This window comes from Girardinichthys multiradiatus, chromosome 11 (assembly GCF_021462225.1).
Source record: "Girardinichthys multiradiatus isolate DD_20200921_A chromosome 11, DD_fGirMul_XY1, whole genome shotgun sequence".
Taxonomy (NCBI): domain Eukaryota; kingdom Metazoa; phylum Chordata; class Actinopteri; order Cyprinodontiformes; family Goodeidae; genus Girardinichthys; species Girardinichthys multiradiatus.
The window spans coordinates 17019585-17045894 of NC_061804.1; the positions used below are offsets into that span (position 1 = coordinate 17019585).

At 37.8% G+C, this 26310-nt stretch overlaps 1 protein-coding gene across 1 annotated transcript in view; it reads left to right on the plus strand.

The window, feature by feature from the left end:
- The window catches only part of kctd16b (potassium channel tetramerization domain containing 16b), a 228241-nt gene extending 202665 nt beyond the window's left edge, over nucleotides 1-25576 (plus strand). Inside the window, exon 2 of the mRNA XM_047378998.1 lies at nucleotides 25367-25576. Coding sequence (XP_047234954.1) covers nucleotides 25367-25371 — 5 coding nt within the window. The 3' untranslated portion in view covers nucleotides 25372-25576. The remainder of the gene's footprint in view (nucleotides 1-25366) is intronic.
- Nucleotides 25577-26310: the final 734 nt, after the last annotated feature.

A 26310-nucleotide genomic window follows, 5' to 3' on the forward strand; every position in this document is an offset into this window, starting at 1 on the left:
AAGTGATCACAAGGGGAAAGGTTTTGACAAAGCTTTCATATTTAATCGACCAAGCTTGAATTTTATGAAGAGCTCTAAAAAAAGTATAGAAATTTCCAAGAGATTTTTCTTAGATGTACTCTTTACTCGCCTCTCATCCAGTGACCAAAGCTACAAGTGAACTGAGAGCCCTCAAACCAGCAGGGAACCTCGTAAGAGTGCTTGAATTCTTACTCATTGGACAGTTTATAAAAGCCAACTGATAAGTATGGACCAACTATTAAAAACTCTTTTGAACCATTTCAAAGTAGCAAATTACTTCTGGTTTAAAAAAAACAAGTTCCAGCATTTCTTCTGCTTGTGCCACATTTTTCACATACTTCTCATTAAAAGGTAGCCAGTTTTCTTTGGTTATTTATAAGAAGAAATAATTACACTTAGCACCACCTCCCTCAGTATACTAATGAATGGGGATTTAAATGCTATATAAACTGTGACCAACTGACTAAGTCAGATAAAAAAAAATCTCTGCCTCTGTATTTTATTTACAGCTGTCATTTTCTGAAATACCTCATTCTAATTAATGTGAAACACATTCCATTGTAGGATCATGTTTAGGATATGTTGTTGGCTCAACTAAACTTCTTTTATTAAATGTACAATGTGCAAATGAAAAGCTATGGACAACATAAACAAGATATTGGTGCTGATGTGGTGATTGGTGGGGGATATAACAGTGAAACCGGGTTGACCAGTTCGAGAATGTTTCAACCTTAAATCAATCATTGCAAGACAAATCATCAGGCAAAAAGAGTAAGAGTAAGAAAACTGATGGATGTTTCCACATCATTAAAGTTGTGTTCCCCTTAATATTTGCAAGGATTGAGAGTGACTTTAAGAATAAAAGTAGGCATACTTTAACTTTCAGTTTTACACAAGTCAGTTCAACTTCCAAATAATGTCATAACTACAGTTTTAACTGTAATATTTAAATTGTGTATGCACAGGTTCAAACCATTTTGTGATGAATCTGGTGGATACAACTGTGCAATTAAACCATTCTCTGCATTTAGAACTACATTTCAAATGCTAAATGTGACTCAGCAGTTTTAATTAGCAGTACAGACAGACTCTCAGCTGGAGCTCTGCATACACAGAAAGATGTTGCTCCCTTCAACAACTAATTTTTACTAATTAAGCAATGCTTCCATTAATTGTATACTAATTCTGCCTGCTCAGCCAAAAACAGTTTGCTGAGTGATTAAATCCTTTTCCAGCATGCTCTTTGGTTAAATTAACATATTAGAGTGAACTACATTAGGATTATGTGATCCTCTGTGCTCTAAAAGTGCAGTGGGTATAATTTCTGTTTTCACGTTTGGGACCTGATGATTAATTGTTGTTGTATTTTATTTACACAAATACAAATCTTTGTTTTCTTGTCAAAAAAAGACTTATTTTATACTCTTGTTACAATATGTTTCTAGATTTTTATCAAGACATTTGATTTTTAAAATTCCCAGATCTTCCAGGGTTCATACACATCTTTTTATCATACGTTTCGAGGTTTAAATCACCAGAGCTCCCAGTCTAGTTTTGGCTTATTTAAGGTACAAATTAATGTAATGGTCAGGCCAAGCTGAAACCTAGGTGGAAGGATGGACAGACATTACCATTTTCACATAATTGTTTTTTCCATAAATATCCTGACCTATAGGATTCCAAATTTCCAGACTTTTCCAGATTCTGTCTGTCCACCAATAAAAATAGTGTTATGAGAGGATGTTCAGAGAAAATATTTAAGAATTGGTCATTTTAAAATGAATGAAAGGCATTTGAGCTACATGAAAGCAAGAGAAAGGAAAAATATATATATTAAAAAAGGATACATTAAGTAAATACAAGTATCTTCAAAATAGTTGGGCTTTAGGCTGAGAAAAAGGCTGCTTACTGAGACTAAACTTGTTCTCCAACTCTGCAGCCCTGCCCGCCCACTGTGTCAGCCTACACAAAGTGTCTGCTCTTCCGTAGCATTCTTTGTCAGATCACAAAAACACACACAAGTTCACATAGTTGTACTGAAAGACTTGACTGCCCCTTGACTTACATGTTACCTCCAGCTTCCAGCATGATGAAAACAAGTGCAGGTTTTGTTCAGGGCCAGATGAACTGGTGTTGTCCTTCACCCTTCTTCTCGATTTTTCCCCTTACTTAAATATAATACATGAAGTCTGCTTTAATTCTTCCTGACTGATTCCTTCCTCAGTCTCTGGCTCTCTTAGCAGCTTCTTCAATCACCTTACCAACCACTTCTTCTTGATTGATCCTTACATAATGGTCTTGCAGCCACAATCGGAAAAAGCAAATGGAGTAGCATTAGCAGTAAATTATCACACTCAGCTTTAATCCGGGAACGAGTCCCATTAGCTTCTCCACTTGAACAGCTTTGTGAGGGTGCAAAATAATGCTCTTTAATGCAAAACAATATGGTGCATTGAAAACTCCTGGGTGTTTTTGCAAGATCAGGAATCAACATTATTTATGTAGTTCGACTGAATTTTGCACACTGACATGTTCAGACAGCATATTGGATGGTGTACTTTGTGATATGAGTAATAGTAACAGCTACATGAATTTTATTACACCTGGCTTCCCAGCATTTCACAACATATTTACTTACCATTATATTATATATTCTATTATATACCATTATATCACCACATATCACTCCTAAGTTCTAAATATTAGAAAGTGCTGGATTCAAGCTAATGGTTTTAATAACTTTAAGATTATTAATGTATCCAGTCAGGTTGTGAACCTAACATGTACAAATATACTGTAATTCAAATGATGACAAAATACAAATGCCATCCTAACATGGTGAATGTATACAAATAATGAAGTTACTGAAAGTTTTTAATCTTACTTAGAGGTTCACCAATACCAAAAATTTTAAGTTTTTGTATTTCCAAATCCAATATTTAAAATTTAGGGTGGCTGTTTTTCAATATATTAGGCTGATAATCATTACTTCTTTAAGCCACTGTGTTGTTTTTTTTTGGCATTCTCAACTTGTTTTATCTAGGATCACAATTTCTCCCCCTTTTTTTTAAATGTGCAATAGTTGTCTTAAGTGAGATGGTGAAGCAGTACACTTGTACTCGTCGTCTTCCGCTTAACCGGGACCGGGTCGCAGGGGCAGCAGACTCAGCAGAGACACCCAGACGTCCCTCTCTCCAGACGCCTCCTCCAGCAGCTCCTCCAGGGGCAGTCCAAGGCGTGCTCAGGCCAGCCGAGAGACATAGTCCCTCCAGCGTGTCCTGGGCCGTCCCCTGGGCCTCCTCCCGGTGGGACGTGCCTGGAACACCTCCCAAGGAAGGCGTCCAGGAGGCATCCGGTATAGATGCCCGAGCCACCTCAACTGGCTCCTTTCGATGTGGAGGAGCAGTGGCTCTACTCCGAGCCCCTCCCGGATGGCCGAGCTCCTCGCCCTATCTCTAAGGGAGTGCCCGGCCACCCTACGGAGGAAGCTCATTTCAGCCACTTGTATCCGTGATCTCGTTCTTTCGGTCATGACCCAAAGTTCATGGCCATAGGTGAGGGTAGGAACGTAGACCGACCGGTAAATCGAGAGCTTCGCTTTTTGGCTCAGCTCTCTCTTCACCACAACGGACCGGCACAGTGTCTCCATTACTGCGGCAGCCGCACCGATCCATCTGTCGACCTCCTGCTCCATTCTTCCCTCACTTGTGAACAAGACCCCGAGATACTTGAGCTCCTCCACTTGAGGCAGGAACTCCCCTCCAACCTGAAGAGGAAAAGCCACTGTTTTCTGGTCGAGAACCATGGCCTCTGACTTGGAGGAGCTGATCTTCATCACACTCAGCTGCAAACCGCCACAGTGCATGCTGTAGGTCTTGGCTAGAGGTGGCAGCAGGACCACGTCATCTGCAAAAAGAAGAGAATAATTCCTCTGGTCCCCAAACCAGACCCCCTCCAGCCCTTGGCTGCGTCTAGAAATCCTGTCCATAAAAGTTATGAACAGGACCGGTGACAAAGGGCAGCCCTGCCGGAGTCCAACATGCACCGGGAACAGGTTCGACTTAGTGCCGGCAATGCGGACCAAACTCCTGCTCCGCTCATACAGGGCCCCCTGAAGCAGTACATTGCAATGAAAAAGTTTTTCCTCAGTCTCAGTTTTATAACTTTATGTGTGAGATTTGAGCATGTTTATGATTTTATATTGTTTTAAATAGGCAGTGTGTGGTTACAAACAGAGGGAACAAATTGGCAAAAAAGCAGTTAAACCGCTGACATCAAAATGAGCTGTAAAACAAACTGCTGAATTAGGCCATGGCTACATTACAACTGATATATTTTTAAACAGAAAATAATGTTTCTATTTTTGAATACATTTACATCTGCAGTGTCCCTGGGGTTCCAAACTTTATGTTTCTACACCATGCCACAAAGCATGATGTAGAAACAATTATCTCATCTTGAATGTGAATTTAAAAAAAAAAAGGAGATGACTGTTGATTTCACGAGAAATAAGAACAGGTCAAACACTATTTCAAAAATGGGAGGTGTAGAGGTGGTGGAGGAGTAAAAATACCTTGTTCACCTGGACAATAGACTGGAGTGGAGATGCAACTGTGAAGCGGCTACAAGAAGGGACAGAGCAGACTGTACTTCTTGAGGAAGCTTAGAATCCTCTGTGTTTGCACCAAGATGTTGCATGTCTTCTATAAGCCTGTTATGGAGAGTGTGATCTCTTCTACCATCACCTGCTGGGGTAGCAGCATCAGAGCCAGGGGCTTAAAAAATCTCAACAAGCTGACAAAGAAGGCTGGCTTAGTAAAGCTTACTTGTAGATATATTGTAAAATATAGGAGACAAAGAGATAATACATAACTGAGTACCAGGTGTTTCTGGAGTCAACCAACAAATGTTCCTCCATATAATTAAAACAACAGGAGGTAGAGCAAAAATAATTACCAAACAATATGTCTATAGCAAAAGAAAATACTAGGAGGCAAACTAGGACTCAGGGACTGCACAGTGACTGCAAGAATAAGTGCAGAGGAGTAAAATCACATGAGGTCTAACAAAGCACAGAAGGTGAGACAAGACCATACACACACTGAGAACAAATAGAGGAACAGATGAAACAATGAGAGAGCGAGGGCAAACAGAATAGGGAAGCAAAAGCAGTCTCCAGAGTAGGACAACATGTGATGATAAAGACATAGCATGAATGGAGTCTCAACAGATGGTGAAGCAGAAGATATAAAAAGACAAAAAATGGTATTCTAAAATAAAATGCAAAATCAATGAAGAAAAGTTAAGTACATAGAAGACCAACAGGATGCAAACATAGAAATCTTGGCAGCAAAACTGCTTAGTTATTTTACTCTGAATTGTTACACATAAATGGTGTTAATAAGTCCACTCGTAAGGCAAAGAAAACATGCATTCATGCTATTTAAACATGCATTTAATCACGTCCTTAGTCTAGTTAAAGTCTGATTAAAATTAGATCTAAAGTTTGCATTTAGTGAAACTCCCTGGGTACTGCAAAGGGTGGTACTGTTGGGACTAGTGGAAGCCCAGCCCATCTTTTTACTGCTCTATATCTATCTTTATTTTTTCTTCTTAATATATTGAACAATTATCCTTTTTTGGCATTTAGGGTCTTATCATCACATTTTAGCTGCAGATAAAGGTAAGCATCTCTTTTTGCTCACCTGCTGTGCCCATCATTACTGATCTGTCGCTTCTTTCTTTTACCTTACATAACTTTGGTATTTCCTTAGACTGCAGTGAATATTTATTCTTTTGTAATTTTTTGTCCTCATCTTAATCACCTGTTTATATATTTGACATCCTGATCCTATAAAACATCCTGATGCTTCAACCCCTATATCCAGCTTTGCCTCCACTGCCACCTTGCTTCCCCTCTCTGCGATCTCATGATGAAAGCTAAATTAGCCATGGCACATATCTTAAGAGCATCCAACAGCCATCGGCCTCACCTCTTGAGTACTCAATCATCTAATTGAATATGAGGTCTACTGGGAGAGCCCCTCACAGCTGACCAACTCTCTGTATGGACATTATGGTGCACACAGTTGAATTTGTGCAAGAAGTTGTATGCAGATGCAGTTTGACAACGTGTCTGGTACTCTTTTCCATGACAGATGAAAAACAATTATAATGGCTGAAAAAAAAATAAAATCCAATCTCTTTTCTAGTTTAAAAATAATGTATTTAATAAGTGTCTTATCTTCCCCCAATATCCTGCAAGTCTGAGCAGCCCTGCATGCTGCCCCCTATATTTAGCTCCCTATAGTACAGTGTGCACAGTCAGCTGTGGTATAATTATTTTCTCATTAGTGCAGACAATAATGACAATTTTGTAATCTAGCTTGCCCAATCTCCTACCCCTGCTCTTGCTGCATATGTATTTCGCATCCCCTCTCTACCAGACTCCACCAGTACCCTGCTGGAGGGAAGAATTCACAGCCATTAAAAAAAGAGAAAGCAAACAAACAACAATTAGTTTCCTGTTGACATAGAGAATTGCAGACTCATCTCCTGCAAATTACCCCTTGTTGAGGCATGAGCAACAGAGGCTTTCATTTTAGGTGTTTGTAATGAACCATTTACGGTGAAGGTAATCAAGAAACCAGGAAGACAAACATGTATGAATAAGCAACATCAAGAAGTAGGAGCTGTGCCTATGCGGACAAATATTTAATGGAAGAAAAATCATTGTGATTAGACATGTGGGGTAACAAAATCAACATGGAATAAACTGGTCAGATAGCTTTACAATATTTATTTCTAATAGTATTTATTATCCATTCAATTTCACAATAATATACCACAATATTAATTTTATTGTCATCAGGCTATGTCTTTTGTCATAATGAAACCTTTTTTGATTACCAAGAACCAGAAGTCAGTAGATGACACAAAACATTGTAGAAAAAAAAGAAAAAAAATCAAAAACCATTTCCAAAACACAAGTAAGAAGAATGTACAGCCATGTCTTCATGGAGAGGTCTAAAGTTTTGACTAACACATTTATATTTATCTTAAAAAGTGCTCAGTCTAGTTAATGATGCTAATTCACTTATTGTCTAAGTATGGGTGGGTGATATGATGATATTAGTTCTGAAGGATTAGAACATGTTGACGATTTGCCTAAGATATGTAGCAAAAAAGAAACATTTCTGGAATGCTGTTGATTATTGTATGTTTTGTTTATTTTTGTATTAAATCCCAGTTTTGTTTGACATAAATTATATAAACTGATAAAAAGGTTGCTCTTTGAGAAAATTTAAAAGTTTTTTCTTTTCTTTACAAGCATTATGTTCACATAGTGGTCAAATTGTGATATTACTGGTAAATATCGATGTATTTCCCATATTATCCAACCCCTATGTCAATTTTTATAAATTGAGAAGTAGGACATGAGGCAGACAGGATCCATTTCTAAATAAATTTCAATAGTAAAACTGAAAACACAACAAACTTACAATAAACTGAAGGTAAAGTGGAAAAAGGGCATGACACAACAGACATGGTGAAGCGTAGACACAACAGACGGTCAGACGTTGACTGAAAGAAAACTCGTGAAATTTAACAGAGAGGATAATTACTGGAACAAGTAACAGGTGAGGGATTATTAACGTAGAACAGCTGTGAGGGGAGCGGGCAACTTGGAACAGCTGAGGTAAAGGTAATGGCTCAATCAGGGAACGAATAAAATGGGGGAAAATAAACACTATGAAACACAGAGACTATGAAAATGAAACTGTAGCCTTAACAACAAAGGAAACAAAATTGGAAATAATCACAAAATATGAACAATAGCATCTATTGAAAAATAGGAAAACCAAATTAGGAAACACATGAAAGACTTACATTATAAACAAAGAAAAATAAGACTTAGCTCAAAACCAAACTCAAGTCCAGGAGTTTGGTTTTGAGCTAAGTCTTATTTTTGTAAAGGGTAATGACATGCATAGCAAAGATTCAAACTGGCCCCCTCTTTGCTGGAATTTTTTTACCACCGCTTTGTTGTCCGTCATTCCGTCCGTCCATCCATCCATCCATCCATCGGCTTTTGATTATCAGATCGTGGAGGTAACTGGCCCTGGAGTAAAACCCAGACATCCTTCTCCCCATTTCTTTTTTTCTGCCATTAACCATATCTGATAACTATAGGTAAGGGTTGGGGCATGGACAGACTGACAAATCAAGAGCTTCGCTTTATTGCTACAATCTTTCCCACCACAACAAACCGGAGCAGTACACATGTCACTACAGATTAGGCCTCCATCCATGTATTAATTTCCCACACTGTCCTACTGTCACTAAGGAACAAAACATCAAGCTATTTGAAATGTTCTGTTTGAGAGAGAGATTGACCCCTGACCTCAAGGTAGCGCTCCACCTATTTTGATCCAGAACCATGTTTCATACTTAGAGAAGCTGATTAAGTAATAATCAGGCTCCAGGGGTAGAAAATAACAGATCTATTATTTAATTAAGACTTTCCATGGTTTAAATTGTGGACTATTATTTGGTGTACTCCACCAAACTGATAATTTCCCCTTTACTCACTATGCATTCTATTTAGGCCTTTCTCATATTAGTAAAGCTGGCTAAACTGTTAAACCATGCTGCAGAGACAGCTTGTTGTTTTCAGTATCCCACCACCACAGGTGGAGGGAAGATACCAACCCTTTAAAAGTGTAAAAGTGTTGGAGATTTAATCAGATGTATTAAGAACCTTAAAATGTAAAATATTACTGATGCTAACATTAATCTCTAATCAAGGGCAACAGAAAGGCCACAGAATCCAGTTTGTTTTCTTTGTTTTAGTCAGCAATGGTGTGGTATAGTAAAGATCTTACACCATTCAATTACTTCTGAGTTTTAAACTTGCGTTTGTTTGAGCAGCAGCAGTTTTTGTTAACACTTTAGTTGTTCAGAATGTTCTCATTTTATAATATGCAGTTTTTAAATTCATTGAATACACCCCATTCCAGGTTTATCTAAACCGAGCTATATAACGTAGAAATTTGATAACCCTGAGACATAATTCCAGATATTAAGCAACATACAGCATCTGAGGGTCTAACAGACAGAATCGATGCACAGAAATATAAAATTCTGTTCTATGTTCTATGCTAATGTGCAACTCATTCTCCGACTGCAGATCATCTATCTTCTGAATATTTTATCATTTTTTGCTTCACTCAATCTTCTTCTGGCCTTCCCCTCATCCTTACTGTTGTAAGCCATTCTGTCCCTCGCTCAAATTGCAGTAATATGTCAGATAAAAGTTGCCCTTTGATCAGTCTTTGACTTGGAGCACAGCTCTGCTCCTCATTTCTCATCTAATAGATTTACCATTGGTTCAGAAACAGAGCAATTTTGAACCAGCAGTTTCTCTTAAACTTGTTTCATTATGCATCGCTGAAAGTTGAAAACTTTTTGTATTGCTGTGGAATACCAAGTGGAATCACAATAAACCAGCTAACTGAACATCATTTTTTTACTTTTCATATACTGGTTCATATAATTACAGTGTGCCAGTTCACCCTAAACGAGAACTAGCTCTAAATTACCTTCAACTAGGTTAAAATGAATCATTTTATGACAGTTCTCCAGTTGAACATTTACAGCTCCAACATGAACTATTCCTTTCATTTAATAGATTATTTTTAAAATAAAATCATGTAGGCCATTACATCTTTCATCATAGGCAAGATACATAGCATCAACTTTAAGATAAAACCTTCTCATGCCAGCAGATTGTTTACCTTAATCGAAGAGATAAAATCCATCCTCACATACAATAGCTGGGTCTTGAAACAACATGTATGTGTGAATAACCACTGCAAATATAAATAGTGTGAATTATTTGTATTGGTTTTAACAAGAAAACCTGTGAATTTTAAATATTATGAGAAAGCATTTCAAGAGCAGACCCTGCTGATGTAATTGATAATGGCAACAGCTTTACAGTACAGTCAGAATAAAAGCTATTAACGGACTTACAGCAAATTCACAGAGTGGTTTGTTCACCTTAAAATGATCCAATTACCATTCAGAAGGCATTTTGATATGGCATTTTCAATTTAAATCTAAATGTATAAAAATAAGTATTTATTTTTCAATATGTCCTTTCAATTTAAACATAATTTTCATTTACAAACACATTTTTTTTTAAGTTGCGACTTGATAGTTTTTTCCTTCTGCCTTGTTCTCATACTATTGTATGCACAGTTACATTGCTGCTGTCTTTTTTATTCTCCTGCAGTCGAGGTTTCTCATCTTCATAGAATTACTTTTTGACTTAGAAATGTCAGAGTTAGACATAATGATAAACTCAGAGAACGTATGCAATGAAGACACAAGTGAGTCAAAGTTATCTTTGGCTGGCCAAGGAGAGACAGTTCATTCTCTCAAAGGAGCTGCCCTGTGTCACAGCCTTTTATTAAGGAAATAAAAAACACTCATATTACAGAATCGTGGATGTGGCTACACACAGTTTCACAAATACAAGTCCTACTGAATAAAACTGCTTTGTCCATATACTGATACAGCCCACACGTCCACATCTGGCATCCAAGGACACCAAGATTAGCTGGGGTGCCAACGGACTGCTTCCCAGAACTCCTCCACACACACACGTTCCTGCTCAGTCTGCCTAGCAACCACCCAAATGCAACTCTAAGACAAGATGACAATTCTGTTAATAGTTCATAAAAGTAAAGATCAAAAAACATATGTGAAAAGTATTCAAACCACTTCTATCAAAGTTCACCCAACTAAATAAATGAAAATGTCCTTAAATGGCAAATCATAAGGATAAAGAACCTTTTTAAATTAAGTCATAATAATTCATGTGCAAATCTTCCTGCACTTAATTATCTTATGATGCTGCTTACAATTCTGCCTTTTAGTTCCCCACCTGTTGGGTCTACCAAAAGTATGGTTGCCATTCAAAAACCTCTGGAAATAAATACCATTAGAGTTTTGGCATCGTAGCAAAGTATCACACTTTCATGACATCGCTTTGCAACATATTTGCATGTTTATTTTTTTTTATGCAAGCTTCTTTGCAAGTTGGGATGAGGGTGCAACTTAAAGCCTTTCAGCCCAGCCAGGTCTGAATGATGTATGATACAATTAAAAGCAGGACCAGCACGCAACCATGCTTAACATATTTACAATCTAAACAACAAAACACTTACTATTAATCACTTATTGACTAAATGTTAAATCACCCTTTTTACAAAATTGACCTTTGATATCGGCTGCACGGTGGTGCAGTTGGTAGCACTGTTGCCTTGCAGCAAGAAGGTCCTGGGTTCAATTCCTGGCCTGGGGTCTTTCTGCATGGAGTTTGCATGTTCTCCCCGTGCATGTGTGGGTTCTCACCGGGTACTCTGGCTTCCTCCCACAGTCCAAAGACATGCCTGTTAGGTTAATTGGTCACTCTAAATTTCCCTTAGGTGTATGAATGAGTGTGTGCATGGTTGTATGTGTGTTGCCCTGCGATGGACTGGCGACCTGTCCAGGGTGTACCCCGCCTCTCGCCCATAGACTGCTGGAGATAGGCACCAGCTCCCCCGTGACCCACTATGGAATAAGCGGTAGAAAATGACTGACTGACTGACCTTTGATATCACAAAACTTTATTTCACTGTGAGCTTTCTCTAATTTGATGAGTCATACCAAGTCCTTTACAACATCAAACTGTTAGAAATACAACAGACTGCAGTTTTTACCTTTTCCCCCATTTCTTTGAGGTCTAAACACCAATCAAAACCATAAAATTGTACATAAAATAAATGAATATGATATCGCTTAAACATGAACGTTTATGGAGACGATAGAAAACTGAATTTACTTTTAAAAGGTGTAAAAGAAATAGTAGCTGTTGACCAAAGTGCTTTTCATGAAATCAATGAAGCTTCTACAGATAGTAAAACACCATACAATAAATAACAATAATAAAACAAGTAATAAAATTACATTAGATACAAACATATTCTAAGACATAAAGACATGACCAGTAAGACCTGTAAGATTTTTCATCATATGTTTTATAGTTACAATAAAAAAACAAATAAATACAAGCTGTATAATTGTAATGTATTTGGACAGGATAATATATGCTTGAGATTCACCTGTTTAGGGATCCAGCTGTACCTTTCTGACATGATAAAACTGTTGAATTAGAAAAATATCAAACAAAAATTAAACATTGGTGCAGTATATAGACTGTGTGTTGCCTTTGCTAGAAAATTGGAGTCCTCATGAGTTTGGAAAGAAAGTTCAGGACACTTTGGCGTTTTTAAATCTGTTTCAGTTTTTTTTTTTGACAGAGTGAGAACAAGAGCTCTGCACAGTGGATTGTCAGCAGAATCTGTTCTAAGGCTTTTTCTTGTTTCTAGAGATGAATCCACAATCGATCAGCTACCCTTCATGCCATTTCTCTCTCACTGTAACCTGATTTTTGACCCATGCTGATTACATATGCTGGAGACTACACTCACCTACAGTCTTTGTGTTCTCTTACTCTTCCTCAATATTTTCTCCCTAACTTGAAGCAAAAAGCTCAGGAAGGCATAATTTATTTGTAACATTAGCCACCCGACCACAGCACAGAGATGGCTGTTATTGGAAGAGAAGACTTCAGTGATCAGCTTAGAGCAGATCAACTCACTTATCAGAAAATTCACATTAGGTGTAGCACCTAACATGATTTGCTCTAAGATCTACACCTCGAAAGGAACTTTTTAAACTGAAGTTGCTCTTATTTTCCGGATTTACATAAATTAAATGTGCCATGAGCTTCGATGAAATGTAAAGCAATGTCAAATAAAGTAATTACAGTTTAGTACGTGTAGTACCCAATTGTTTCTAGCATTCAGAATTTCAGACTGACTCAAACATTAAGAGCTCCATTTATCTTGGAACATCGTACAAGTGTGCATTTTGTACATAAATGAACGCATTCATATTCATGAGCTGGTTTTAATGTCTTTTTGCTCATGTGGGCGTATGCAGATCTGTGTTCACATGTTCAAACGTGGGGCGGAGCGTTGCCAGGTCTGCAGTAGCACATTAGAAAATCATTAATTCAAAGTATGATTCGGATGATTCTGCAATTGTGGTGTGGATCAGAGATGGGCAAGAAGCTGAGTACAGGAAGGTGGTGGACCGCTTTGTGGCATGGTGTGGAAACAATCATCTCAATTTGAACATGACTAAAACAAAGGAGATGATTGTAGATTTGAAGAGAAACAGGAATAAGTCAAAAACAATTTCCATCATGGGAGAAGAAGTGGAGGTAGTGGAGGAGTATAAATATCTCGGTGTTCACCTGGACAACAGACTGGAGTGGAGATGCAACTGTGAAGCTACACGAAGGGACAGAGCAGACTGTACTTCTTGAGGAAGCTTAGGTCCTTTGGTGTTTGCAGAAAGGTGTCTTCAGTCAGAGGCTTCTTCAGATGTGCTGTAAGACAAACCACTACAGGAGATCCTTCCTGCCCACAGCCATCAGCATCTACAACAGCCCTTTGAAGAAACCTTCATAATGAGCTACAACAACATTTAATTTCCCTTTGGGATTAATAAAGTATTTGAATTTGAATTGAATTGTATCTGTAAACCAGAGTATCACAATTTTCCCTACAAAGAAAACATTAAAGACAATTTTAGCATTTTGTTTTATCTAATTGTCCATACTGCAAAAATTTAAATATTTTCTAGTTAATTATTTCTGTTTGCTGTTCAGTTTTCCGTTATACAGGTCCTTCTCAAAATATTAGCATATTGTGATAAAGTTAATTATTTTCCATAATGTCATGATGAAAATTTAACATTCATATATTTTAGATTCATTGCACACTAACTGAAATATTTCAGGTCTTTTATTGTCTTAATACGGATGATTTTGGCATACAGCTCATGAAAACCCAAAATTCCTATCTCACAAAATTAGCATATCATTAAAAGGGTCTCTAAACGAGCTATGAACCTAATCATCTGAATCAACGAGTTAACTCTAAACACCTGCAAAAGATTCCTGAGGCCTTTAAAACTCCCAGCCTTGTTCATTGCTCAAAACCCCAATCATGGGTAAGACTGCCGACCTGACTGCTGTCCAGAAGGCCACTATTGACACCCTCAAGCAAGAGGGTAAGACACAGAAAGAAATTTCTGAACGAATAGGCTGTTCCCAGAGTGCTGTATCAAGGCACCTCAGTGGGAAGTCTGTGGGAAGGAAAAAGTGTGGCAGAAAACGCTGCACAACGAGAAGAGGTGACCGGACCCTGAGGAAGATTGTGGAGAAGGGCCGATTCCAGACCTTGGGGGACCTGCGGAAGCAGTGGACTGAGTCTGGAGTAGAAACATCCAGAGCCATCATGCACAGGCGTGTGCAGGAAATGGGCTACAGGTGCCACATTCCCCAGGTCAAGCCACTTTTGAACCAGAAACAGCAGCAGAAGCGCCTGACCTGGGCTACAGAGAAGCAGCACTGGACTGTTGTGGTCCAAAGTACTTTTTTCGGATGAAAGCAAATTCTGCATGTCATTCGGAAATCAAGGTGGCAGAGTCTGGAGGAAGACTGGGGAGAAGGAAATGCCAAAATGCCAGAAGTCCAGTGTCAAGTACCTACATGACCTGGCACCTGCTCACAGTGCCAAAACCACTGGTAAATGGTTTACTGACCATGGTATCACTGTGCTCAATTGGCCTGCCAACTCTCCTGACCTGAACCCCATAGAGAATCTGTGGGATATTGTGAAGAGAACGTTGAGAGACTCAAGACCCAACACTCTGGATGAGCTAAAGGCCGCTATCGAAGCATCCTGGGCCTCCATAAGACCTCAGCAGTGCCACAGGCTGATTGCCTCCATGCCACGCCGCATTGAAGCAGTCATTTCTGCCAAAGGATTCCTGACCAAGTATTGAGTGCATAAATGTACATGATTATTTGAAGGTTGACGTTTTTTGTATTAAAAACACTTTTATTTTATTGGTCGGATGAAATATGCTAATTTTGTGAGATAGGAATTTTGGGTTTTCATGAGCTGTATGCCACAATCATCCGTATTAAGACAATAAAAGACCTGAAATATTTCAGTTAGTGTGCAATTAATCTAAAATATATGAATGTTAAATTTTCATCATTACATTATGGAAAATAATGAACTTTATCACAATATGCTAATATTTTGAGAAGGACCTGTAATTCAATGGTTCACTGCTCCAGCACACCTGGTTCAAATTATTACCTCCTCAGCATTCCATCAAGTGATGCAAAAATCAGGTGTGTGGCAGAGGGAAACTCCTAAAACATGCAGGACAGTGGGCTCTAAAGAATCAGGGCTAAGCTCAAACTCTCTAATTAACCAGTTAAAACAAAAGGGTAAAAGTCACTTATGTGTGCATGCCAGTGTAATCTTTCTAAACACATTGGGCTCTGTGTCACGGCTCACAGGAACTATAAGATATTAAAACCAGACCAAGTGTTTATCTTGTTCTCATATTAGTCAGAGACTGAAAAGTAAAATTCTGTACCTCATTGCTGCCTCACGTGTAATGTCTCTGTAAGTTTATAGCAGTCCATGATGAACAGCCAGGGGCTTCTTTGTGAGTATCCCAACGACCACTCAAGGACTCTACCTCTCCCTGGGCAACTCCAGATTAGACAAAATTCCAGCCCCTCTCCATGGGGGCCTAATGGAGGAAGCCCGAGGAACAAAGGCTCAACCACCTGGAGGCAGGTGCTAAGCACCCACCCCCAGGGTCGTCTCCAGGAGGATGCACAATCCGTGCGAAATTCACCTCTCATTTTTGGTCTCCCATTTACCCTACCAAGAGTCAAAGCCATGGACACAAACAGTTCTCAGTATCATGAGGTACTTGAAGCCCTCCACCCCTATGCAGAGATCACTTCTTAATATTGATTATGCCTATAATTGGCTTTGACAGCCACCGTGTATTAGTAAACCCAAGGAAATGACTCTTTTATTTAGTTTATCAGTTTTAGATCTCAACATATGAACAAAGTGATTAGTCCACATATAGTCCACATATTTAATCTTTCCTTTTCCTCTTTTATTATTTGGATTTAAATTTTATTGATACACACGCCATCACAAATTTCATTTACACACATGAACATATTAGCACCACCACAACCCACATCAATTCCATTGTGCTACCGGTCAAAGCGATTCCTTGATCATCTACACTTTTATTTGCTTCATGCAAAGGTTTGCATTAAAGAGAAGAGACAAGCAGGGAGGATCTGTTCTGCAAAGGTCTGTTGGAAAATTACAGCCTGATGTACCTAAGCAGATGGTTGGTAATGTGCTCTTTTGTCAGAATGAGGTTCTAAATGAAATAGAAATTGAGCAAAGGTACAATCAGCGACAGTGTTTATTGGAAATACACTATTTACGAGTTATTCAGGTATAAGATATTCAGGTGTGATGTATTCAATGAATGTATTGACATTCAGTTACAATGCAAATTTTCTTTGTTAGAAACAGCACGCATAAGTCATATGCTTGACTTTCAAAGATTTAATTCAAATAAATTCAGATTTTATTGAAAACCCTGAAAAGAGAATGATGCGATGACATTATGTTATGTCCCTCGATAAATAGACCAAATAGACAATCTTGCACAGAAAAAGATATCTTGCAAGAAGCTCAGGTTCAGAATTTTAAGATATAGAAAATGTAAAAAAAAAGGCTCCTGTACTTATTGTTTAAAGCAAAGGTCCACTGGAAAATTTACGAGTAATACCTGATAGAGCATCCATTTTAGCAACAGGGATTTTGTCCTGTGTTTTTCTTCCATCCTTTTTTTGTATGTTGAATCTCTTCTTAGTACTTCTTACGGGCCGACACAAAATACGAAGACTTGTAATTTCTACTCAAGTTTTAATATTTTGATCTGGGGGGGTGCATTAAATACCATATCCAATATATTTCAGCCACCAACCTATTTTCTATTTGAATACAACAAAAATTTTATTCTGTCCATTACCAACCATACTCCTATCATAATAAACATTATATTCAAGTATCATCTGAAACCCTCCTCTTTCTGTCTTTCTCTTATTTTCTGTGTTGTTTTAAGTATTAACAAATTGCTAATGTGACAATACAATTTTTCCAATTGCATAATATCTTCATCCTCAAGGTATTTAATGTTTATATGTCACCATTTTGTCTTTAAAAATCAGATGAACCAGAATGAATCAGTTGACCATCAGTGTTTCAGTGGGCTGCTCAACAAAATCAAACATGTGTCATGTATTTATTTGTGTAGAAATGTACTGTAAGTTAAACAATGTGTTTTCTATTGCTTGTAGCCATGAATTAAGTATTGTGTTAAGGATTTAAATTTGGTTTTAAAGTGGGTAAATTAAATTAAACTGATTAAAAATGCTCACAGTTTTGTTCGCCATTGTAACAAATGATTTGTTACAACGAAGATACTGGTTTGTCATTTTCCTCCTTATTAATTACTAGGACTTAGAGCGCTAGCCTCAGACATTACTAGAACCACTGTCTTGCATCAACGATTCTAGTCTAATGCTGCTGTAAGAGCTACCGGATGGGGAATTTATCTCAAAAGTGGGTTCTGTGCTAAAAAGTCTATGTTTAGGAAGGTTTACCTTTTAGACTGTGTGCCAACATTAGGACCTTATTACATAACAGTGGTGACCTGCACTGAATCACTGATACAGATTAAGCACCCCCTTTTGATTTTCTTTGGCTAAAACTTGTTTATATTTCTCAGTTCAGTTCAGAAGCAATTAAGTTGTTACTGACAGACGATGGGCTTTACACTAACTGAGCTTGAGGGCTACTAAAATTCATTAAGTCAATCGTGATAACCAGCTGAAGCAGTGGCTTCACACCATTACCATTATGATCTGAGACTCTGCACCATTTAAACTGCTTATTACCCAGTGGGTGTGTAAAATTTTCCGCTCAGTTTAGGCAGCAGTAGCAGTGTGTACCCCTTCCTCAACCATATGGCTAACACTAACACTGAGTTGTCTTAATGATCAATTATTCGTGGTCCTACTTCACAGTTCACAGCTCTAAGCTAATAACCTAAATCAGTTAAGAGAAAACTTGTAATGGACCATTGAGTCCAAGAGAATTTCTCTCTTGATGATTCAATAAATTATAACTTTTAGATTTGGAAGATGTCATCATTACCTGTTGTAACTACCATAATTGGAAGTTTTGTTTGTTGACCTCATGCAATATTGCAATGAGAGTCAATGAGAAAGGTTTAAGGTAACGTTTTTATGTAAGCCTTAAAGAATTCATTGTAGGACACCCAAAAATAAGGAACAAGGAAAACCAAGTTACTTTACTTCAGTTATGCTTACTGATGGACAGAAGGGATGAAGATCCAGTGTTTCCTCTGCCAGGGTTGCTGTTCTCTGGCGAATGATTGTTCGCAAGAGTGGACAGGCAAGTGAATAATGATAAGTAGGATGGATAAGACTGACAAGCGGTCCAGTGGACTGAGGTGTGCTCCTGTGTAGGTATTGCTGTTGTGGTCTGAATCAGGTAGCCAATTCAGAATGAGTGGAAAGCTCTGCAGGAGAGTCTAATTAAGTTCTAGGTTGTAAAGCAGTGGTTTTCAATCAGTGTCCTAAGGACCCACTGGCCTACATATTTTAGGTGTTTCCCTGCCTCTGCACACCTGACTTAAATTAATTGGTGATTAACTGACCTATGCAGCACTTGATGGCATGCTAAGAAAGTAATACAATTATTTGATTAAGGTGTGCTGGAGCAGAGACACTTGTGAAACATGAAGGACAGTGAGTCCTGAGGACCAGTATTAAAACCCATTCTTCTAGAGTACAAGAGATACCAAATAAGTATCAGAAAATCACCCTGTTGGAACTTTTGAGCTGTGCCTTGATATACCTTAGGGAGAATTAGCAGAAGAGGAAAAGGAGGGAAGGAGAGGATTTAAAAATACAGAAATACTGCTTTCATTTTCAATTTTCTTTAACTAGCATAAAATAAATACTTGAATCAGTCTTAGTAATTTTCGACTTGACCATGTTTTCATTGCCACCCATATAAAATGTAAATCAACTAACAGTTACACACAGGGTAAATAGCATCATGTTACGTCAAAGACACTATAGTGAGAATGTTGAGAAGGAGACTAAAGAGTTACAACTATTGACATCAAATTCTGAACCATGCTACCAACAATTTCAATCTAACTTAAATACAATTATCCAAAATAAAGAATACATCATCTGTGGAGTTCCCCAGGGCTCCGTACTGGGACCTATTCTGTTTTTACTTTACATTCTTCCCTTAGGTCAGATAATTCAAAAGTTTAATGATGTTTCTTATCATCTTTTTGCTGATGACATTCAGCTGTACTGCTCCTTTAAGCCTACTGGGGCTCACAAACTGTCTTCTTTGATCGGCTGCTTAACAAACATTAAGCAGTGGTTAAACAATAACTACTTACAGCTAAACTCAGAAAAAACAGAGACCCTGATTATTGCACCGGACAGTGCTATGTCTGAAATTCAACATCAATTGGGTGATCTAACACTCTCACAAAAAGATAGCTTTAGGAATTTAGGTGTCATTTTAAATCAAGCCCTCTCCTTGGAGCATCATTTAAAACAAATTGTAAAGATCTGCTTTTTCCAATTGAGAAACATCTCCAAACTTAGATCTATAGTTTCCCCGATTGAACTAGAGATGATAGTACATGCTTTTGTCTCTACACGACTGGATTATTTTAATGGTCTGTTTACTTGTTTTAATGAGAAGGGGCTTGCCCGTCTTCAGGTCGTCCAAAACTCTGCTGCGAGATTAATAACTCGCTTAAACAGAAGAACCCATATAACCCCTGTTTTAAAGTCGCTGCACTGGCTGCCTATTAGATTGAGATTTAATTTTAAAATTTGAGTTTTAACTTTCAGGGCTTTACACGGTGAGGCTCCTTTATACATTTCTGATTTGATTCAAAAATATAACTCCTGTCGCAGTTTAAGGTCATCAAATCAAAATCTTTTAATGATTCCTCACACCCGTTACAGAACGCGAGGTGACTGCTCTTTCCAGGCTGTTGCAACCAGGCTGTGGAATGCACTGCCTTTTTCCTTGCGAAGTATGGACTCAGTGGATGATTTTAAAAAGCAGCTAAAGACATTTTTATATTAAGAATCTTTTAGTTAGACTTGAGCTTATGATATCCATTTATAATTCTACTGTGTTTTTATTCTGTACTGTTTACTGCCTTATTCTGTTGTGTTATTCTGTTGTGAAGCACTTTGTGACATCCTGTCTGCGTAAACGTGCTATACAAATAAATTTTACTTACTTACTATTCACTGATACTGAGCTCAGCTGTCTCTCAGTTGTCTCCCATGCAAACATGTGTTTGGCTGCCATATGATTTTTGAATTTCATGTCGGATGGGAATGACAATTGGATCAATGGGATTGTTGAGGGAAAACCACTAGTGGAAATAAATGCAATCAAGTAAAACTGGGTTGACACCCCATGTAGCTTCAAAATTTGTCTTAATTGGGTATTGAGAAAAGTGGTTCTAACTGTGTAACACATCAGGGAACCAAATGGGTCCCACTTTTTACCCAGAGCTGTCTTGCATCAAACCTATATAGCCACTGAACATCTGGCCATTATGGAATCTCCAGACAATCCCCTATGGGCTTCTTTGTTAGCACATTTTGTACCTGAGGGGCCCCAAATGTACACAGTGACGGGGTTACTACTTATGAACTCATGGCTAAGTTTTGTAAAATTAAATGAATGTGACCCTCTAAAGGGCTGTCTCTATAAAATAGGTTTTATAAACCTACTGCTATTTGCATCATTTGCCTATTTTTGCAATTCTAATATACCACTTATACCTAAGCATAGGAAACAAATATGGGTTTACATCCACATGCATATTTTGGGCTAGTGGCAATTTCAGTATTATCAGGAACAGATAAGTAAGTAATCAAAATAATGGTAAGCAGGGTGGTAATAGAAGCTGTAATAAATAGAAACAGTTGGATTGTGTTCAATCAAAGAAAATAAAAGTTGATTGAACTCTTTTTTTATTGTTTTCCCTTTCCCTGTCCATGAAGGCAGCTTTGATCTTGAGTAGTACAGTGTTTTCTCTCACACATATCATGATTTACACCCCATTTCATTACCTTCTGAATGAGTTGTTTGATAATAAAGTCTGAACTGTCAGGGATAACTAGTGGTCCTTCAGTGTAAACCAGTCACTGTCACTTCTGCTTTAGAAAGCTCTTTGTTTGATTAAGGATGTCCACCAAAGCAGTGTCAAGGCTACAAAGTCGGGAAGCTGGAGCAGCTTGAAAATTTATTTCAGTTAAATTTAATTGACAGGAGAAACAAGGAAGCAAAGAAAGAATATCCACTTTAAAGACACAAAGGCTGCACAGAATATGCAGAAGAATATGAGTCTTTTTGTGTAGTTTGGGTGTATTTTAGGGCATGAGAGGATAACATCTGGCTCCTCCAACCTCCAGAACTTTGCGCATTGTTGCATGGCTGTGATCTAAAACATTTTTCCACTTTTTCCATTTAGTTTTACATCTCACAAAGTTTCTCCTTGTGCAGCAGAGGCCGTTTTAAGAGTACTTTTGAGCTCTCTGTGTTAGCTTTCAGAAAAATTTCCCGAGTCCTAACACAGACTCAGGGACGTTAATGGGTAACCACAAGATTTGGATTAAGGTTTGTTCAGTACAATTTATGTGCTGAGGGTTGCAGCTCTGCTGCTTTGTGAACTTATCTTAATATTAATTTTGCGAACAGCTGTACTGACTTCTCCCTTTTCAATTTAGTTGGATAATTCAGGATTCCTTGTTGAATTAATCCTCACCTTGCAAGCACAATATTCTCAATCCTTTAATATGACCATGTTATACAGATGAAATAGTGTTTTTGTCATTGCAATATATTGAAAAGGACAGGAAAAAGCCAGCCTGATTGATTTTGAGAATTTAACACCAAGGAAGGAACTCGGAGTACATGGAATAGATATAATCTTGCCTAAAATACAAAAATACTTAAGGCTCAAACTCTAGAAGGACAAAACTTTCTGAGTTGTTCCTTCTTTGTTACTGAATATTAGACAGAGATAGATGATTTCCCCCCACCCCCCGCCCCATCTGCATGGAAAGTATCAGCAAACAAGCCAACAAAAGGGTAAAGAAGTCAAGACGGGTTGAACTGGGCAAAAAGACGAAAAGAACTGGCAAACATGAATTTATGGAGTGACATCATTTTGTAAAAATTACCCTTAATTTGCTTATTCCATTCAATTGGACCTTTCTTTTTCAGACTTATTGTCCTAAAATGATAGTTTAGGACTCTTCATTATACTCTCAAGAAGGTGACTGTTAAAAAAAACAAGGTTGTGTCTGAGCCATGTATCAGTTAGAATGAACGCATAATACACATCTTCAAACAACAATCATTTTCAAACAAATCATAGCTATTTGACAGGCAGTTTTCATGTTCCAAAAAAACGCTGCCCTTCAAGTGATTTGTTGTAGCTGCCTGCTCAGCCCTGCCTGGGTTGATAAATTTCTCCCTCCACCACTGCAACGGCTCACATTCATATTACCGAAACACGCTTTGTGATCATATCTCTCGCTTTATACACATTTCTATTCAATATGACAGTGTTATGTGTGTTTTGAGGTCTTTTTTGTACAGGATAGTGCAAATTGTCACACTCCCATCTGAATCATAAAATGCTACTTATATGCACAAGAGAGCAGCAGCAGAAGCTGGGCCTATTCTGCAAAATTACTGTGTAACAATTTCAGTGGAATAGCCCTCCTAACTGTGATAAATCTCTTATATTACAAATATGCAAAGAAATGTCATATTTTCTCTCATTATGCCAGAGATAGCATAGAGGACAACTCATTGGAATTCAATCTACAAGTCATTATCAGCCCAGGTGTCCAGAGAAATGTTTCTCTCTTGAGACTTCATAATTTTAATTGGTGAATGAATCTGAAACGGAGACAGAGAAAATCCATACACTTTACATTAAACATTCTTTATATGCAGAGAAATATGTTATTTCCAGTTTCCTGTTAGAATAATACTAGCTTGCGAGTTTAAAAAATCCACAGGCCACGTGGGAGATTGTTTATGATTGGAAATTGGCTTTATTTTAGGTCTTTGCAATGTGTGGCATGTAATATTGCATATGGTTTACACTGAAGTATCGGGTTGAGTCAGTCAATGAAGGATGTTGGTTTTTGCTAAAAAAAAAAAGGACTGTTTGAATTTTTAAGAACTAGTTTGCAGAACTAAATAAAATCTAACAGTTTAAATTTCTTACAGTTAAATTTCCCCACACCAATGTTAAACTGCTGTCACCTCAGAGTAAGCTTCTTCAAACAGGTCTGCTGCACAAAAACAGAAAATCCAAAACACTTTTGTGTTCTTATTACATGTTCAATAAAGCATATTTGATTTGATTTTTCTAATTTACATAGTTATGCATATGTGTTGCATAATATATTGAGAACATGACAAATACTAAACTCTAGTCAATAAACCTGTCCTCCAAGCTGAGAAATATTGTCTTTCTGTGATTGGTCCACTTGGTCCATCTTTGCAAATGTCAGGTGCATTTCAATAAATTAGAATATCATCTAAGGGTAATTTACCTAAAAGATCATTTATTTCAGTAATTAAAATAATGTTGTAAAAAACTTATAAATGCTCATTACCACTGAAATGTCAATGTTTTATCAACATAGCCTAGGAAAAGCCATGTTTTCTGCGTTAATGTAGGTGAGACCATTTTACTGAGAAAGGGAAATGTTTCAAGACATTGTTAAAAAATATATGAACACAATTTAGCAATTTTCTTATATGATGTTTTTTTTTCATAATACGGTATTTGTGTGTATTGTGTTTATATGGTGGGGAAAAAAGTTTTTTTTTTGGAACTACAAGAAAAGTCATTACACAGCGGGAACTTAGAAATTCTTACTGCCACTGTCTCTCTGAGGTGGAAAACAAGAGAGTGCTGGGGGCCACTTTATATTTGGAAATGTTAAACCAGTTGTGTTGAAACATTGAAATTTGATAATCCTACTTACACAAAAACAAGATGTTTGCTTGGTTTACAATTAGAACTTGCGCTAAGATATGCAACACCTCAGCTGATGGAAACATCAATAACTCAAGTGAAACAGGATATTATTAAGCATGCTCTCATTAAAAAGGAGCCATAAGGGAGGGTTGTGTTTTATCAGGATGTGTTACCTAATCAAATCTGACATTCTGTGTTTACTTTAAACACAAGCCACAGGTCAGATACAGAACATTCATTCAGAGAGCAAAATATTCTGTACTATAGAAATATCTTTGAGCATTATGTTAACTTTCAGTTTGCAGTGCAAAGACTGAATGGCAGAACACCCACACACGTCCAAATTCAACATTTACAACTTCTATGACGGTATGGAATTGTTTTTGTTATTGCATGGGATTGACAGTTCAGCATACAATATTCTGTATGCAGAAGTGGAATGCCAAGACATGTATAAATAATAGTTAATATTTATGATGCATAAAATGGAATGTAGTGAGCCCATTGAAGCCAGAATCCAGGAATCTTAAACAAACGTTGTTGTTGTGTCTTCTGGTATCCTTGCAGGGTCTCAGGATTACTAGTGCATTTCTCCAATTGTCATTGGGCAGGACACATCCTGTACAAGGCAACATTGAGACACGCAGGACAAAAGAAATGGACACACACCCAGATCTAATCCAATTAACCTCCCATGCATGTTTTTAGACTGTAGGAGTAAGCCGGAGTAGCTGGTGAGAATCCATTCATGCACAGGAAGGACATGCACAACTCCCTGCAAAAAGCTTCCAGGTCAAGATTCAAACCCAGGACCTATTTTTCTACAAGGCAACAGTGCTAAGACCTGTGCAGAAACTATTTTCCGTTCAATTTAAAATAAGCAGTTTCGAGGTCTTTGGTGTGTTGTCTTGTTGCTGTGTATGTGTGTGTTCTCTTAGAACAGAAGATCTGTGCTGGGGAGTGTAGCTAGTCTGCTACACCCCCCTGTTTTGAATGTGCTGCTGAAAACCCGTACTTTGCCTTATGATCAACCTGTGTGGTAGAGTGAAGCCCTTTGTGTTACTTATTGTACATCCTAGTGATTAACTTAATGTTTCTGAAGAAAAGTTATTCTGAGCAAACTGATTTCATCACCACTTAATTTTTGTGCTCTTTGTGCCTCCAGGTTGAAGTTGCTGTTGGTGCCAACGCTGGCTCCAGATTTTCTGCATCAAACCTTTGGATCTCCATTGGAACCTCACCCAATCCACGGTGGTTCCTGGCAAGCTCTGTCTTTCCAAGCCTTCCTCTGCCTGCTTGATCTCCACCAGTTATTTCTTCCTCAACTCAGATTTCTGTTCAACTTAATTCTCAGGCCTACGGAAAAGAAACCTCTGCATCACAAACCCTCTATAAGATGCTTCCATTCCTTACCCAACGCCAGGGTCATTACTCATCCCTCAATGCCCCATCTTCAACCGAAAAATAAGTTTACTTTGCTTCAATCTTCAGACCATCATCACCTCCATTATTTACTTCTCCACTCCATCTCTAACATCTTCTCTCAATTTTCATACACTGACACACCCGAACATCTGAAATCCCTCGGAGTATCTTTGGAACTATTTCTCTGTTCGAGTGTATTTCCTAATAAACCCTTTGACCTTTCAATCTGCATGTTGTTGGGGAAAAATCCTCAAACCGTGACGAGCAGCATGTTACAGACAGACAGTACACCCTTATTTTACATACAGTGCTGTGAAAAAGTATTCACTCCTTAATAGTAAGACACTGTGCAAAAATGTTATGGGAGAATCCCAAGACCAAAACCTTTGCTAACCAAGAAAGGGCATATTTGCCATAAAAACATCTTGATAACCCCAAAAATGTTAGGAAAATATTTTGTGGACTGGCAAGACAAAATGGACCTTGTTTGAAGATGTACTTTACACTACATGGGAAAACAACATCTTACATATAATCAAACATGGTAGTGATAATGTGATTGTCTGGGGCTGCTTTGCTACTTCAGGTTCTATGCAGCTTGCTTTAAATTGATGGAACCAATGAATTCTGCTCTTTACGCAAAAACTAGTATTAAAACTCAGTTTTTTGTTTTTCCTTTTCATT